This window comes from Mauremys reevesii, linkage group 7 (assembly GCF_016161935.1).
Source record: "Mauremys reevesii isolate NIE-2019 linkage group 7, ASM1616193v1, whole genome shotgun sequence".
NCBI classification, from domain to species: Eukaryota; Metazoa; Chordata; order Testudines; family Geoemydidae; genus Mauremys; species Mauremys reevesii.
This window is the reverse complement of record NC_052629.1, coordinates 10,429,482-10,443,688: the sequence shown is the minus strand read 5'-3', so window position 1 is coordinate 10,443,688 and position 14,207 is coordinate 10,429,482. Positions and strand designations below refer to the sequence as shown.

General features: G+C 42.6%; 1 protein-coding gene across 3 annotated transcripts in view; it reads left to right on the top strand.

Moving 5' to 3' along the window:
* LOC120369188 (guanylate cyclase 2G-like) overlaps positions 1-14,207 on the top strand; it is a 54,327-nt gene that overhangs the window by 24,221 nt on the left and 15,899 nt on the right. For all 3 annotated transcript variants that reach the window (XR_005582991.1, XM_039482176.1, XM_039482175.1), the window contains 10 exons: positions 498-642; positions 1,868-2,003; positions 2,841-2,944; positions 3,772-3,935; positions 5,186-5,335; positions 6,268-6,351; positions 7,381-7,485; positions 8,486-8,557; positions 11,212-11,380; positions 13,608-13,763. Coding sequence is in view for 2 of the 3 variants with exons in the window: in XM_039482176.1 (XP_039338110.1) it covers positions 498-642; positions 1,868-2,003; positions 2,841-2,944; positions 3,772-3,935; positions 5,186-5,335; positions 6,268-6,351; positions 7,381-7,485; positions 8,486-8,557; positions 11,212-11,380; positions 13,608-13,763 (1,285 nt within the window). In the remaining variant the exon portion in view is untranslated. The remainder of the gene's footprint in view (positions 1-497; positions 643-1,867; positions 2,004-2,840; positions 2,945-3,771; positions 3,936-5,185; positions 5,336-6,267; positions 6,352-7,380; positions 7,486-8,485; positions 8,558-11,211; positions 11,381-13,607; positions 13,764-14,207) is intronic.

Genomic DNA, 14,207 nt, shown 5'->3' with positions numbered 1-14,207 from the left:
ATCTCCCTCTTGTGCAACTTGTGTGTGTAGTTCTGTTGATTCCACCAGGAGTAGTTACTTGAATGAGGTGGCCTGAGATCAGAAACACATGTGGGTCACCCATTTATTGATTGTCAGTGGGTGGTGGTGATATTGCCAATTAAGTAGAAGGGTGACTTGAACCATTTCTATAGAGATTTTCCTTCACTTTCATGCCGTCCTATCTGGCCAGTGATTCTGGTTGCTTTTCTATACAGAGGATCAAATTCGTATGTGGACACAGCTCCAATTGCAGTCAATGGAAAATTGCACCTGCTTATTCCAGGGCTGAATTTGGCTCAGAAATTCACTGTTGACTTTGTCCCAGGGTTTAGTATCATTCCTATAAGGTTTATATGAAAATGATCCAGCAAATTTTGTAAGCAAACCCTATATTCATTCTCTAGGGAGAAGGCCCTTCTGTCTAAGTCCTTTATCTCTGGAGCTGAAACATTGCTTTTCCATTTTGCGCTTTTCAGGTGAGTTCTTACTCTGCCTACCTGCACGATGCAGTCCTGCTTTATGCCTTGTCCGTAAGGGAAATGTTAAAAGAAGGGAAAGATATCGGCGATGGACGGGCACTTGTCAACACTTTGAAAGGCTACAACAAAACCCGTTTGTATGGTAAGCTGCTGATGGGGAGATTTGTCAATCACATGCAACTGACTGAAACTAAGCCTCTCATGAGTTAGCACACTTCTGATTGTCTTAGAGGGAAGATTTTCTTGATTTGCTCTGGGCAGTGTGCAAAGTAACATCTTAGTTCAAATTAATCCTTTTTTCTAACCCCCCCCATTTTTAAATACTGATGAATTGTAGAAGGTTTGCAAATGTGTGTAAGGTTGGATTCTGCTCTCAGTTATCGGAGTGTAAATCCAGAGGAACTCAATCCAGAGAACTAGAACTATTATCCAATTTATTTATTTTTTGCAAAAATGGTGGCTTGCTTGTAACCATTCATTTTTCTTTCTTTTTATACCTTAGCAAAACACTAGCTCTTAGCAACCCCCACGTCTGTCATTTAAAAACAAACAAACAAACAAAGAGTTTTAGTGCTGGCCAAGGTGTGCTTCCCATGTTCCCCTTTTTGCAGAAATGGCAATGAAGCATTATTGTGCTGGGGTTTATCAAAACAAATACCAAGAAAGTAAGGAAGGGGTTGTAGTTGGGCACTACATACCCAGAGCTGCTTTAGTTAGAACTGTTTCTTGTCTGTATAAACTGTTTGTTTCCAAAACTGCTTTGAAATTTTTTAACTTTAAAAAATGTTGACCAGCTCCATAGTTAGCAGGGTGTCGTCTTCTATTGAAAATGGGTCCCTGAAGCTTACTTGGGCACCAGACATCTTCAGCTCCAGTTCACTCTTGGTGCAAATCAGGTTCCTGGTTCCCCTCCAGTTCCCTTTGAGCTGGGCAGCTCTCCCAGTCCCACGGCAGTCCCCTGGCTTCTCTGAAAAGGCTTTAGCGTTAGCTTTTCCAGAGAAAAGTCCTGCCCCGCTCCGGAACTGACAACTCCTTCCCCCTTGGTTGAAAGGGTTCCAAAGCCCTCTTTCATGGGCCAGTGCTGCAATTCAAGCAGGCTTCTCTGGTCCACCAGTCGTCAGGTTCTTGAACTCCTACACTTCCTCCCTTTGGTTCCAGGGCTCCACAGCCCTCTTTCTTAGGTCTATGCTATGGTTCAGGCAGGCTCACTTGGAGGGTGCCTGGCTTGTGCTTAGCTAGGTGTCAGCTCCCTACCACCACCAGCCTGTTAGCTACTAATGCTAAAGAAGGAACATGGAATTAACCTTGATCCAAAAAAAGCCCAGCAGTGTTGAGTGAGTATGCGATGTACTCTTTTATCTTTCCAGGGGTTACTGGCCTGGTGTATATCGATGAATCAGGTGAGAGGTGGATGGATTACTCTGTATATTGTCTGCAGAAAGCTGGGAATTCATCACAGTTTGTTCCTATTCTTAATTATGATGTCGAGAGAAAAACAATCAGGTACTGTGGGTAATATTTTTCAGTGAAAATACAAAAACTTTAGAAAACCTGACCTATAAGGAAAGGTAAAAAACAGGGCATGTTTTGTCTTGAGAAAAGAAGACTGAGAGGAGCCTGTGCTCAATTGTTCTCCATGTCCACTGCAGGTAGGACAAGAAGTAAAGGGCTTAATCTACAGCAAGGGAGCTTTAGGTTAGATCAGGGTTTCTCAAACTAGGGTCGCTGCTTGTGTAGGGAAAGCCCCTGGCGGGCCGGGCTGGTTTGTTTACCTGCCCCTTCCACAGGTCCGGCCAATCACAGCTCCCACTGGCTGCGGTTCGCCGCTGCAGGCCAATGGGGGCTGCTGGAAGTGGCGGCCAGTATGTTCCTCAGCCCGCGCCGCTCCCATTGGCCTGGAGCAATGAACCGTGGCCAGTGGGAGCTGCGATCGGCCGGACCTGTGGATGGGGCAGGTAAATAAATTGGCCTGGCCCGCCAGGGGCTTTCCCTACACAAGCGGCGATCCCAGTTTGAGAAACACTGGGTTAGATATTAGGAAAAACTTTCTAACTACTATATATGGATAGTTAAGCTCTGGAATAGGCTTCCAAGGGAGTTTAAAAAACTCTTGCAGAAAATCAGAAATTTTTGATCAAAACATTTCAAAAGGATTTTTTTTCTGATAGAAATTTATGGGGGGGAGGGGAGGGAGGGCGAAAATCACATTTTCCGATCAGTTCTAGAATTTATGAGCTTTAGAAATGATGCCAATTTTGAGTTCCCCGTTGGAAAATAACTTTAGGAATGGAGAAAAGGTAATAGAAATGGGCACTTACATTTATCTGTCTCCATCTATAGCCCAACCACGGAAATTGCCTACATCAGCTGGCTGGCTGCCTTTCCTCCCAAAGACAGACCGTACTGTGGGTTTTATAATGAACAGTGTAAAACGTCAGTTATAAGTGAGTATGGTCATACTTAATGAGATCAGCACTCTTGGGCACATGGGAAGGGGAAAGAAACAAAGGAAATACTTTGCTGCTATTTAGCATCTTTCATTCAAAGATCAAAGAAGCTTTTTATAAACATTAATTAATGAAACCTCACAATACCTCAGAAAAGGAGAAACTTTGTGAGTGTGTCTACAATATACCATCCTCATTTTATAGGGAAATTGAGACAAAGAGAGGCTGAGACTTAGGACCAAGATTTTAAAAAACGGATACTTAAATGTACATACCTAAATCCATATTTATGCACTTAAATAAGTAGAGCTATTGTGTGCTCAGACTTCTGAAAATTAGGCTATTATTTAGGTGTCAGTACTACATCCATATTTAGGCTTCTTTTTTTTTAAATGTAGGCTAATATTTGAAAAGGTGTCTGCTAATCTTTGGTGATTTCCATTCTGGGGGTTCACAACTAGTGACACTTAGGGCTGATTTTCACAAGTGGTGAGCACCGACATCTCCAGTTGAAGCCAGTATGAGCAGTGAGTAATCCGCGTCTCTGAAAGTCAGGAGGAGGGTGGCTATGTAGGAAATGTTAGAAGGGCATTATTCCGCTGGATTCTCCGCAAGGAGCCAATTAAACTGGGGTTCCAGCTGTTTTATGCTGCCTGAGTGGTGCAAAGCCCCTGGATTGGAACCAGGGATCAACCAAGCATATGATATCAATATGAAGCAAGGTGACAACTTACTCCTGAAAAAAATCACCTGTTTGGTTGTGCCATCAAGATTTTTATCTGCCTCCATATAGCTGGGGATGATCTGTGTCATGTCTTTAACAGGTACGCCAGTGACCATTCTGATTGTCGTCCTGTTGGTAACAGTCTCAGGAGCTGTCAGCATAATGGTGTTTTTAAAGATTCAGGAAAGGAAGCTGCAAAAGCAAATGGATGACATCTGGTGGAAAATAAACTACAATGATATTATTATGCTTAAAGATCATAAGGTAAAGCAAGACCTTGAAGTACCAGGAATCACACCAGTTATAAATGATACTCTGAGAGAAGGGATCCATAAGTTTGTCATCATTTTAACAATTGACCATGCTTTTGTCATGAAGTTGGAGAAATTTACTTACAGCAAAGTACATAAGCATGTTCTTACTTTAAGCGCTTAAGTAGTCTTATTAAAATCAGTAGGCCTATTCTTATGCTTGAAGTTAGTGCAGTGTCAGGACCTAAGAAGTTAATGGGTCAAACCATGCCCTGGGTTATGCTGATGGAATCTGGAGTGATTACTTTGCAGCAGTAGATGCTCAGTACAGGACTGGATCCTTATACTGTGTTGATCTGATCTGTGTTGTCTGGCAGTGTTATGTCAGGTACACTTTTTCCCAATGATTTCTAAAACATTTTCTCAGCATATTACTCACTAATGGGTGAAATTCACTGCTATCCAGAGGAGCAACACAAGGCATATTCAGCACAACAGTTCTACTTATACCTTAGTTGAAAATTGTTTGGAGAGGGCTCATATTAGCCATATGTCAACCCTGGACATAACCATCAGGGCTTAAATATAGACCTTTATGAATGCCGATTTCTTCAGTTCACTGGCTGAACAGAAAAATAAAAAAAAAAGTCAGGTTAGTCAGAAATGATTGTTCTCAATCTTTTTCAGAGAACTGAAAAAGTAAAAAAAAATTCATTTAAAAACATGTTTTCATGATTTTATTAAAAGTAAAATTGAGGGAAATGCCAAAATGAAATATTTTTCCAAAACGAAAAGTCAAAACATTTAGTTTCGGAAATTCCAAAATTGAACTGTTTTGACATTTCTGAATTATTATTTTTTTGACTGAAACAATTAGCCAAAATGGATCTGAATTTGTGAATTGTTTTGGTCAACCCAAATCTGCATTTTTTTGTGTGGGGGGAAAAAAACAACTATTTCTCATGAAATTTTTTTGCCCATTTCTATTTATGTGGGTCATATACTTTGTGCTGGTCCTCTGTATAGGAGTGAAGCCCAAGCGTATGTGATTTCCTTCTACATAGGTTTGGAAGGCATCTTGCTTGTCATTACCAGTGTTTTGTCTTTATCATTTATGGTAAGCACTGCAGGAAAACCCATTACTGGGTTTCTTCCTCATCAGTTTGTCTTTGTCAATATGGGCAAGTCTTAGGTTTGTCAAAATTTAACTAGGTTATTTATGAAGTTTTAACAGTATCACGTCTCTTGTGTTTTCTCCTAAAGGATCATTTTGAGCTATCACAAACAAGCACACCAGTGTCTAAAGGACAAGAAAGTGTTGGGTCCAGTTTGATATTTTCAAGCAATTGGCGGTCTGGGTTGAAGGACAAGCAGGGGAAAGATGTATTTTATACCACAATAGGTCTTTACCAGGTACGACTACAAAGGGAGATTAGATGAGCTTCAGTAGGTGTACTTTCTGCTGTTATGTTAACTGTGTCCTTTTTGGTTTCCTTTGTGCGGCTTTGGGTGCTCTGTACAGGTGAATAGGGCACAAGATGGCCAAAAGAATAAAAGTCACAGTAGTTCTCAGGATTCACAGGTAGGACTGTGAAACTGATGGTACTAATTTACTAAGGTTACTGATAAATGTCCAACTCTTCTTTGCCAAAAATGGCAGATTGCAGAAATGTCCTATATGAAATTTTGACAGAGATGGAGTCAGAGTTTTTGGGTAGCATAATTGGCCTTCCAAAAGCATGACATATCTTATGAGTCTTAACTTACTGGCTATATAATAAAGTATATATACTATGACAGCATTACAGTTCTTGGTAACTCCTCCATGAGTACATAATTTCATCTGCAGAAAGTTGTTCTGAAAATATATGCTATATCGATTAACATCATTGGGCAGCATGTTATACAAGAGAACCTAAATTAAAACCACTTCTGGACTGTATGGTCTGTGATAACCATTGGTAATTTGACTGTTAGCACAGGATCTTCATTGGACTACCATGCTTTGTTACAGTCAGCTGGTTTCCCAATATAAATTTGGCATCCTTCCCTCAGAACTCTTAAAAATTGATTTAAAAGGCAGTTTCAACTTTGTCTGTCACTGGGCAAGTTAGTAATCCAATACCTTGTACAGTGAAGCTCATATTGGTCATCTCTTATGGCTGCGTGTCTGTACAGGGAAAGGTACTTTTAGCCATTTTAACATATGGGAGTTCTAAACTTCTAAGCACATACTATGTTTTCTCATAGGTGCCTTCATAACCTTTTTGTGCAGATCTCTTCCAAACAGTTTCTGTGTTAAAGTACTATATGTTGGATTCCACCTTTCTGAATATTTATTTCAGGGAACTCTTGTTGCAATCGGGTACATTGATAACCAAATAGATGCCTGGATTCGGAAACAGTCAGTCCTTCACGAAGTTCAGATGGTAAGGTTCAACCTCAACATGTCCTCCTATGCCCGACTGAAATGAAATGCAAATTATGTCACAAACATACTGTAGGTACTGCTGAATCGGGCAACAGGTCCATCTATCTTTAGCAAGCTGAAATTCACATCCAGAGCCTGCAATATTTTGTTGGTGTTGAATTTGGGAGAAGATTGGATTCTACTTAGGCTTCATCAGTGTCATGCATTTTGGTTTTGAGCACCTCTATATTAAAAAGGTATTGACAAGTTGGAGGAGAAGACCAATAACAAATAGGACTTAACTGAGTGACAGGAGGGACTGATATTTTAGGAGAGCTCCTGGGCCAGATTGTGATACCTTTTCTCATGTTGAGTGTTAATCTTACTCCTGAAGTAATCCTATTGATTTCAATGGGGCTAATCATGGTTCACAGTTCTATTCAATGTGAGTAAGGGTGTCAGGATCTGTCCTCAAAGGACTAAATATTTATACTGTGAAGATAAACTAGAGAAATAACTGCCTTCTCCATCTTCAAGATAGAAGCATTAATAAGGGAGAGGAATTGTCCAGGGTGGTCCAATGGGGTATTTTTAGGGGCTGTGAAGAAGATATTAAGCTGAAATAATGGGGATTGTCCTAATAGTGGTAATCTATCAGACTAGAATAGACTCCTGGGGGCTGGAATAGACTCCTGGAAATGGTGGAAGCTCAAATGCTTGAATCATCTGAAGCAAGACTCGTCTCAGGAATAGAAAATATATTGTAGAAGCATTTCTGAACTAGCCAGCTTTGGACAAGGATGAGCTAATGACCTTTTCATTTCTACCTTGTAGGATTCTTCTAGTACACAACGACTAAGGACCAATTGAGGGGTGGTGCTGTAATGTAAACAAATGTCAGGTTTCAGAGTAGCAGCCGTGTTAGTCTGTATCCGCAAAAAGAACAGGAGTACTTGTGGTACCTTAAAGACTAACACATTTATTTGAGCATAAGCTTTCGTGGGCTAAAACCAAACAAATGTGTTTAACGAGGCCTCTTTGCTTTCAGATGCGCGAGTTGCGGCATGAGAATCTGGTGACCTTCTTTGGTATATGCACTGAAATTCCAAATATCTGTATTATTACAGAGTACTGCAAGAAAGGAAGCCTAAAGGTGAGAACACCAGCATCATTTAAGAGAGCTCGCAAAAGAGCTCTTCTGAGCTCTAGCCAGGTCAGCCAGGACTGATATTTCCCCCCCACTTTTTGTTTGTTAGCTGTTTTTGCTGCCTACTCTTGCTCTGTTGATATCAGGACTTTCCTGGCTTCTAATAGCTAGGACTTCAAGTGCACATGTCCCTTCCTACTCCTCTGCATCTTCATTGCTTTAGTGTTCAGTTCTTTCTTATGTGCAACCATTTTGTGAATACCAGATATGAGAAGCAGAATAGCACCCTGGAGAACAATAAAAAAACAGAGACATTACACCACAGAGGCAGTGAGTGTTAGGACATCTTATTGACCAAGAAACATCTTATTTCCTCAGCTTATTACATAAAACATAAGAACGGCCCTACTGGGTCAGACCAAGGGTCCATCTAGCCCAGTATCCTGTCTTCCGACCAGGGCCGGCTCCAGGCACCAGCTTAGCAAGCAGGTGCTTGGGGCGGCCCCTCCAGCTATTTGGTGGCAATTCAGTGGAGGGTCCCTCACTCCTGCTCGGAGCGAAGGACCTCCCGCTGAATTGCTGCAGATCACGATCACGGCTTTTTTTTTTTGGCTGCTTGGGGCGGCAAAACCCCTGGAGCGGGCCCTGCTTCCGACAGTAGCCAGTGCCAGGTGTCCCAGAGGGAATGAACAGAACAGGTAATCATCAAGTGATCCATCCCCTGTCCCCCATTCCCAGCTTCTGTAATTTATTGTGTAATAAAGCTCTACAGAATTTATATGTAAATATTGACTCAAGGTTGGAATTGCCACTTGCCCAATAGTGATACATGCAGACTATTCTCAGCAACTGCTGATTTAGAGACCCATACACGTGTATTAGGAAATAAGTTTTCCATTTCTAATAAACTTTCACAGAGCAAATAGGCTGAGTTCAGTTCCATGTGCTCACTGCATCTCAGTCTGAGATTCAGTCCAATGTCATTCTGAACGTCTTTGTTTTTCAGGACATTTTGAGGAACTCGGATATTGAATTGGATTGGATATTCAAACTCTCTCTCGCCTATGATATAGTCAATGTGAGTATGACATTGAATTGTTTTTTTTTTTATAGAAAACCTTATTTAAAAAGTTATGGAGCCTAGAAACACTTATTGCTCTGGACTTTGAACATGCCAGAGACAAAAATGAGAATAATACACTATCCCGTTGGAGCCAGATGGAAGTGCTGGGTTTGCATTTGATAGGGAGTTGAGGAAGTTGTTATTGCAAATTATCCTTATTTTATTGCATGTATTTATTTCATTAATTTGGGAGTTCTGTTGCAGTGACCTATGCTTACACCATTAAACAAACCCCAAATTAAACATTTGTTACACATAGGAAAAAAGGGGGGTGGACAGTTAAAAATAAAATGTAAAAAGTTCTAAAGTTTTGTGAAAATTGTTTGACATTGTAAGCTCTTCAGGACTGGACCGGCCATTCAAAAAAGAACTAGATACGTTCATGGAGGATAGGTTCATCAATGACTATTAGCTAGGATGGACAGGGATGGTGTCCCCAGCCTCTGTTTGCCAGAAGCTGGAATGGGCAACAGGGGATGGATCACTTGATGATAACCTGTTCTGTTCATTCCCTCTGGGGCACCTGGCATTAGGGTGACCAGATGTCCCGATATTTAACCCTTTGTCCCATGTCCCAATCAATGTACAATTGGGACGCCATTTGTCCCGATATTCAGGGAAGGAGGCGAGCCGCGGGGGAGGCGCCAACTCTGTGGGTGCTCCAGGGTTGGAGTATGGCTGTTATTATGTATTTACTACATACAGCTTTGCTTGAAAATTTATAGATGCTTCTAAACAGGGGGAAGGGAAGGAATTCAATGCTGAGTGGCAGCTCTTACCATTTTGATTTTGTTGTTAAAGTCCGATTCTGGTTTGTGTGTGTTATTAAGACACAAGATGGGAGTGAGGAGAAAGGGAGAAAGATTAGCAAATGATACAGCTTCTGTTTCTGATACTTGTTGGTCATTTACTTGAAGACCCATAGTGCATGGCCCATGACTCACGTAGCCACTTTTGTAACTTGGCTTTATTCGCCTGGCCCTGGCAAATATTTCCTTACATGCCTTTGTCTGGTTTGTGAAAGTGAAGGGACTGTCCCCTTGTTGAGGTGCTCCTGCTCCCAAGGTGGGCAGGAAGGAGTATGGCCACACCATTCTAATTCATTCCTCATTAATTTTCTTCTTCAGTAAGGAATGAATGAAAAGTGCTAAGTAAAATGATTTGTTTGTGTGACAGCAGTGTAAAAAGGCCCCTCTGGATTGGGGCTCCATTGTGTTAGGTGCTGTACAAACACACAGTAGGAATAAGTACCTGCCCTGAGGAGTTTGTAATCTAAAGTTTTGGTCTAATGATTAGGGCGTAAGTCTAAGATGTAGGAGAGAGAGGTTCATTTCCCATCTCTGCTACAGACTCTCCTATATGATCTTGGGCAAGTCACCTAGGCTAGATTTTTAAAGGCATTGTGGTGCTCAGTGTCACAATATCTAACTGATTAGGAGTCTGTCTTGTTTTCAACAGTGATTTAGGCACTTAAGAGTCTTACAATGGTATTTAGGCTCTAAGCACCTAAATCCCTTTTGCAAACAAGACAGGCTCCTAAATCAGCTGGGCATTACAATGCTGAGTGCCCCAATGCCTAAATACCTGTAAAATTCTGGGCCTAAGTCTCTGTTTTGCAGTGCCCCATCCATATAGGGATAATAGTACTTCCTTACCTCACAAGGGTGTTGTCAGGATAAATATGATAAAGAATGTGAGGTGCTCACATACTACTGTGATGGGGATGTCACATTCCAGAACAACCTCACCTGTATTTCTCTGCAGTGGTCCGGCAAGGGTACGCACTGTCAGGTTTCCAGCTCCCCTGCCTGTCACCTCTCACTCTCGCCTGACTGGGGTATTTCCAGGCTGCACAGTCCCATGACTATACTGTGTTATTCCCAGCAGAGACAGATGGCCCAAGCAGGCCTGCTTGCTTTGTCTTCAGAGACGGTTAGCAGTACGACTGCCTACAGTTATATGTTACTGCACATCTCTTTCTAAGCAAGCCTGTTTGAGTCTCAAGGTAAAAGCATTATAGAAAAAACACATTAAAATCAATACAAGAACCTACACGCATGCCAACAAGCTTACCAGAGATCACCCCTACCCCAACATGGGCTCTGGTAGGAACAGTCCTTCACTATTCTGTCCAAGCAGGGGGCTGGAACAATTTGTATAGTGGGGGTGCTGAGAGCCATTGAACCAAACTGTAAAACCCGTATGTGATGGAAACCACTTCAAGCCGGGGGGTGCGGCAGCACCCCTAGTTCCAGCACCTATGCGCCCAAGGGGTTTCCTTGTGGTACCAAGTTCATCATAGCTTTAGCTCAGAACAAGCATGCAGTCTTTTGGGACTGGGCCCTCAGCAAGCCAAGTTTCTCCAAACCTTCCCTAAGAATTGGGGCTCTTCTTAGAGCAGGGCTCCCGACTAGCATAGATACAATGAGATTTAGGGACGGAAGCCCTGGTGTTTCTGACCAGAACCAGCTGAGCCAAGAGCTGGTTACACTTGCTGTTTCTTGCACTAACAGCCAAAACTAGATCCTGCCATTCCATTGGGGGTATTTCACTCTGCCTGGTGCTTCCATAACCACCACTCTATAGTCACACTGTCCCTGTTTTTGTAGGGGATGTTGTTTCTTCACAGAAGCCCATTGAACTCCCATGGAAATCTGAAACCTACTAACTGTTTGGTGGATAGTCGCATGCAAGTGAAACTGTGTGGATTTGGGCTATGGGAGTTTAAGTATGGAAAGAAATACCGAGTAATTACTGAGAAAAATACCAACTATGCAGGTAAGAGGATTATACAAGAATTACAAGCACAAGGGATGCACCAAAACAACGATTGATGGATTCCTCTAGCACAGGGGTCGGCAACCTTTCAGAAGTGGTGTGCTGAGTCTTCATCTATTTCACTCTAATTTAAGGTTTTGCGTGCCGGTAATTTTTAGCGTTTTTAGAAGGTCTCTTTCTATAAGTCTATAATATATAACTAAACTATTGTTGTATGTAAAGTAAATAAGGTTTTTAAAATGTTTAAGAAGCTTCATTTAAAATTAAATTAAAATGCAGAGCCCCCCCGGCCAGGACCCGGGCAGTGTGAGTGCCACTGAAAATCAGCTCGCGTGCCGACTTTGGCACGCGTGCCATAGGTTGCCTACCCCTGCTCTAGTGGATGCTTTCCTTCATACTGGGCTTCACACATATTTTATCTACAACACCTCTTTGAATATTGGTGATTGGAACACGGCTTTTGGAAATTACAGACGGGTTTTTTTTATTCCAGTAATGCTGCATATAGATGAGCAAATAGCAGCAAATAACGCATATGATCAGTTTTGGTCTCTATTTTGCTCAATAATTGTCTCTGAGCAGCTTATGATTTTCTAGAATTTATTTGTTGTTTGAAAATGTTTGCTGATAATTTTGGTGAATAATTTTTGGTCTGTAGCTGTGGATGAATTAAGGCATAAATGATTGAAGTCTATATAATCATGACTGGTGTGGAGAAAGTAAATAAGGAAGTATTATTTACTCCTTCTCATAACACAAGAACTAGGGGTAATTAATGAAATTAATAGGCATCAGGTTTAAAACAAATAAAAGGAAGTATTTCTGCACACAACGCACAGCCAACCTATGGAACTATTTGCCAGAGGAAGTTGTGAAGGCCAAGACTATAACAGGGTTCACAAAAGAACTAGATAAATTCATGCATGATAGGTCCATCAATGGCTATTAGCCAGGATGGGTGGGGATGGTGTCCCTAGCCTCTGTTTGCCAGAAGCTGGGAATGGGGGATGGATCAGTTGGTGATTACCTGTTCTGTTCATTCCCTCTGGGGCACCAGGCATGGGCCACTGACAAACGACAGGATACTGGGCTAGACAGACCTTTGGTCTGACTCACTATGGCCATTCTTATGTTCTTATAGACCTGTGCCTAGAGCCCCAGGTTCTAGAATCATTTCATTACAGGAGAATCGCTGCCTTTATTTATTAAAAAGAGAGAGAGAGAGAGAGAGAGAGAGAGAGAGAGAGAAACCCCCCCAATTCTAGCCTTTATAGTTGCAAAGAAAAGCTTGAAAATGTGACTCAAGTGCAACTGATGTGAAGTCTGCCTGAGTCTGTAGCTGGCTGAAACAATAGCTCTGAGATGTGTTAACAGCCTCATGCATCTGAACAGGGTGCTTACTCCAAAGGCCCCAACTGTGAGGAGTCATGTCGATACCACCCTCTAAGCTGTTGACTTCTCCCCAGCCCATAAAGGCCTCACTACCACACTCAGAGTATCTTTCCAGGCACAGTTTTATTTTTCAGATATAGGCAAACAAATCCCACAACAGTTCCTCACTCCACTCTGGGCTACAGCTCCCAGGGGATTTCCACCTTTGCCTTACTCAGACCCCTCCCCTTTTAACAGAGCAGCACCTCCCAGGGCTTTCTCCTTAGACGCCCTACCTCCTCCCCCCCGCGGGTTCGCACTGCCCCGCCTCCTGGGGGGCTCTGGCAGCCTTTCCCAGGGAGCTTCCTGCTGCTCTTGCCTCCCGCTTCCAGACAGCCTGGCTCTTTATGGCTGCAGGTGCTGCTCTCCCCTCCTAGTTGGTTGAACTGGGAGACCCTGTTCTAGCACAGGGGAGCCGGGTCTGCTTCATTTATGCCACCCTGTGACCCTGACAGGGGACTCCACATGTGGGCCTTCCCCTCCCAGCTGCTGGGAGCCCATTCTCGGCTTTTACCCCTATTCTCCCAAAGGGGGTCTTGCTGCCACTTCTGGGGGGAGGGGGAGAGGAAGGAGTGCCCTTGCTGCTGCCTGCATCTCTCTAGCTAGCTACCAGGCCGTGGTGTTGTGTGGATGAATGAGTGCCTGCAAATGGCAGAGAAATCCTCAGTTGGACGACACTATAAAAGCACAAACCATCCCAGAATTTTAAAAGGCTGTCTAGCCTGTTCTTTGCCGATGATGAGTTTGACCCAGCTGGAGCACAGACTTCCTTGCTGTTTCCTATTTTGCCTTGTAGATCTCTACTGGACAGCCCCAGAACTGCTCAGGATGGGGGAATTTCCATTCCATGGGACCCAAAAGGGGGATGTCTACAGCTTTGCTATAATTATGAGGGAGCTGATTTATAACAATGAGGATGGCCCGTTCCAAGACCTGAACAAGGAAGCAGAAGGTAGAACTTTGTTCCTCTCTTTGTACTACATTTCCAGACAGTCTTCCCTCTGTGAGCACATTTTTGTATCCTAGAGTTACCCTAAATGTAGTAGGTCTTCACTGCAAATAAAATGTGTTTTAAAATTCAGATTAGCTGTGACCCAGGTTAGGTAACTGTGGTTAAAAATAGCAGTGAAGATACAGTTAATTCAGGTTAGTAGGTAGTGTTCAGCCCCAGACTCCTGTATAGGCTTTAACCTCTGCTGCCATCTCTTTAATGTTATTTTAACCCAGATTAGCCAGAGCCAGTTAGCTACTCTGAGTTAGGAACACCCCTTTAATTTGCAGAGTAGATGCACCCTTGGGATGCAAGAGACTTTTTGTACGATGAATGAGTATAGACAGATCATTGTATCGCTTAACTAACTGCTTGCTAAGGATAGACACCTTTGGTCTTTGGAGA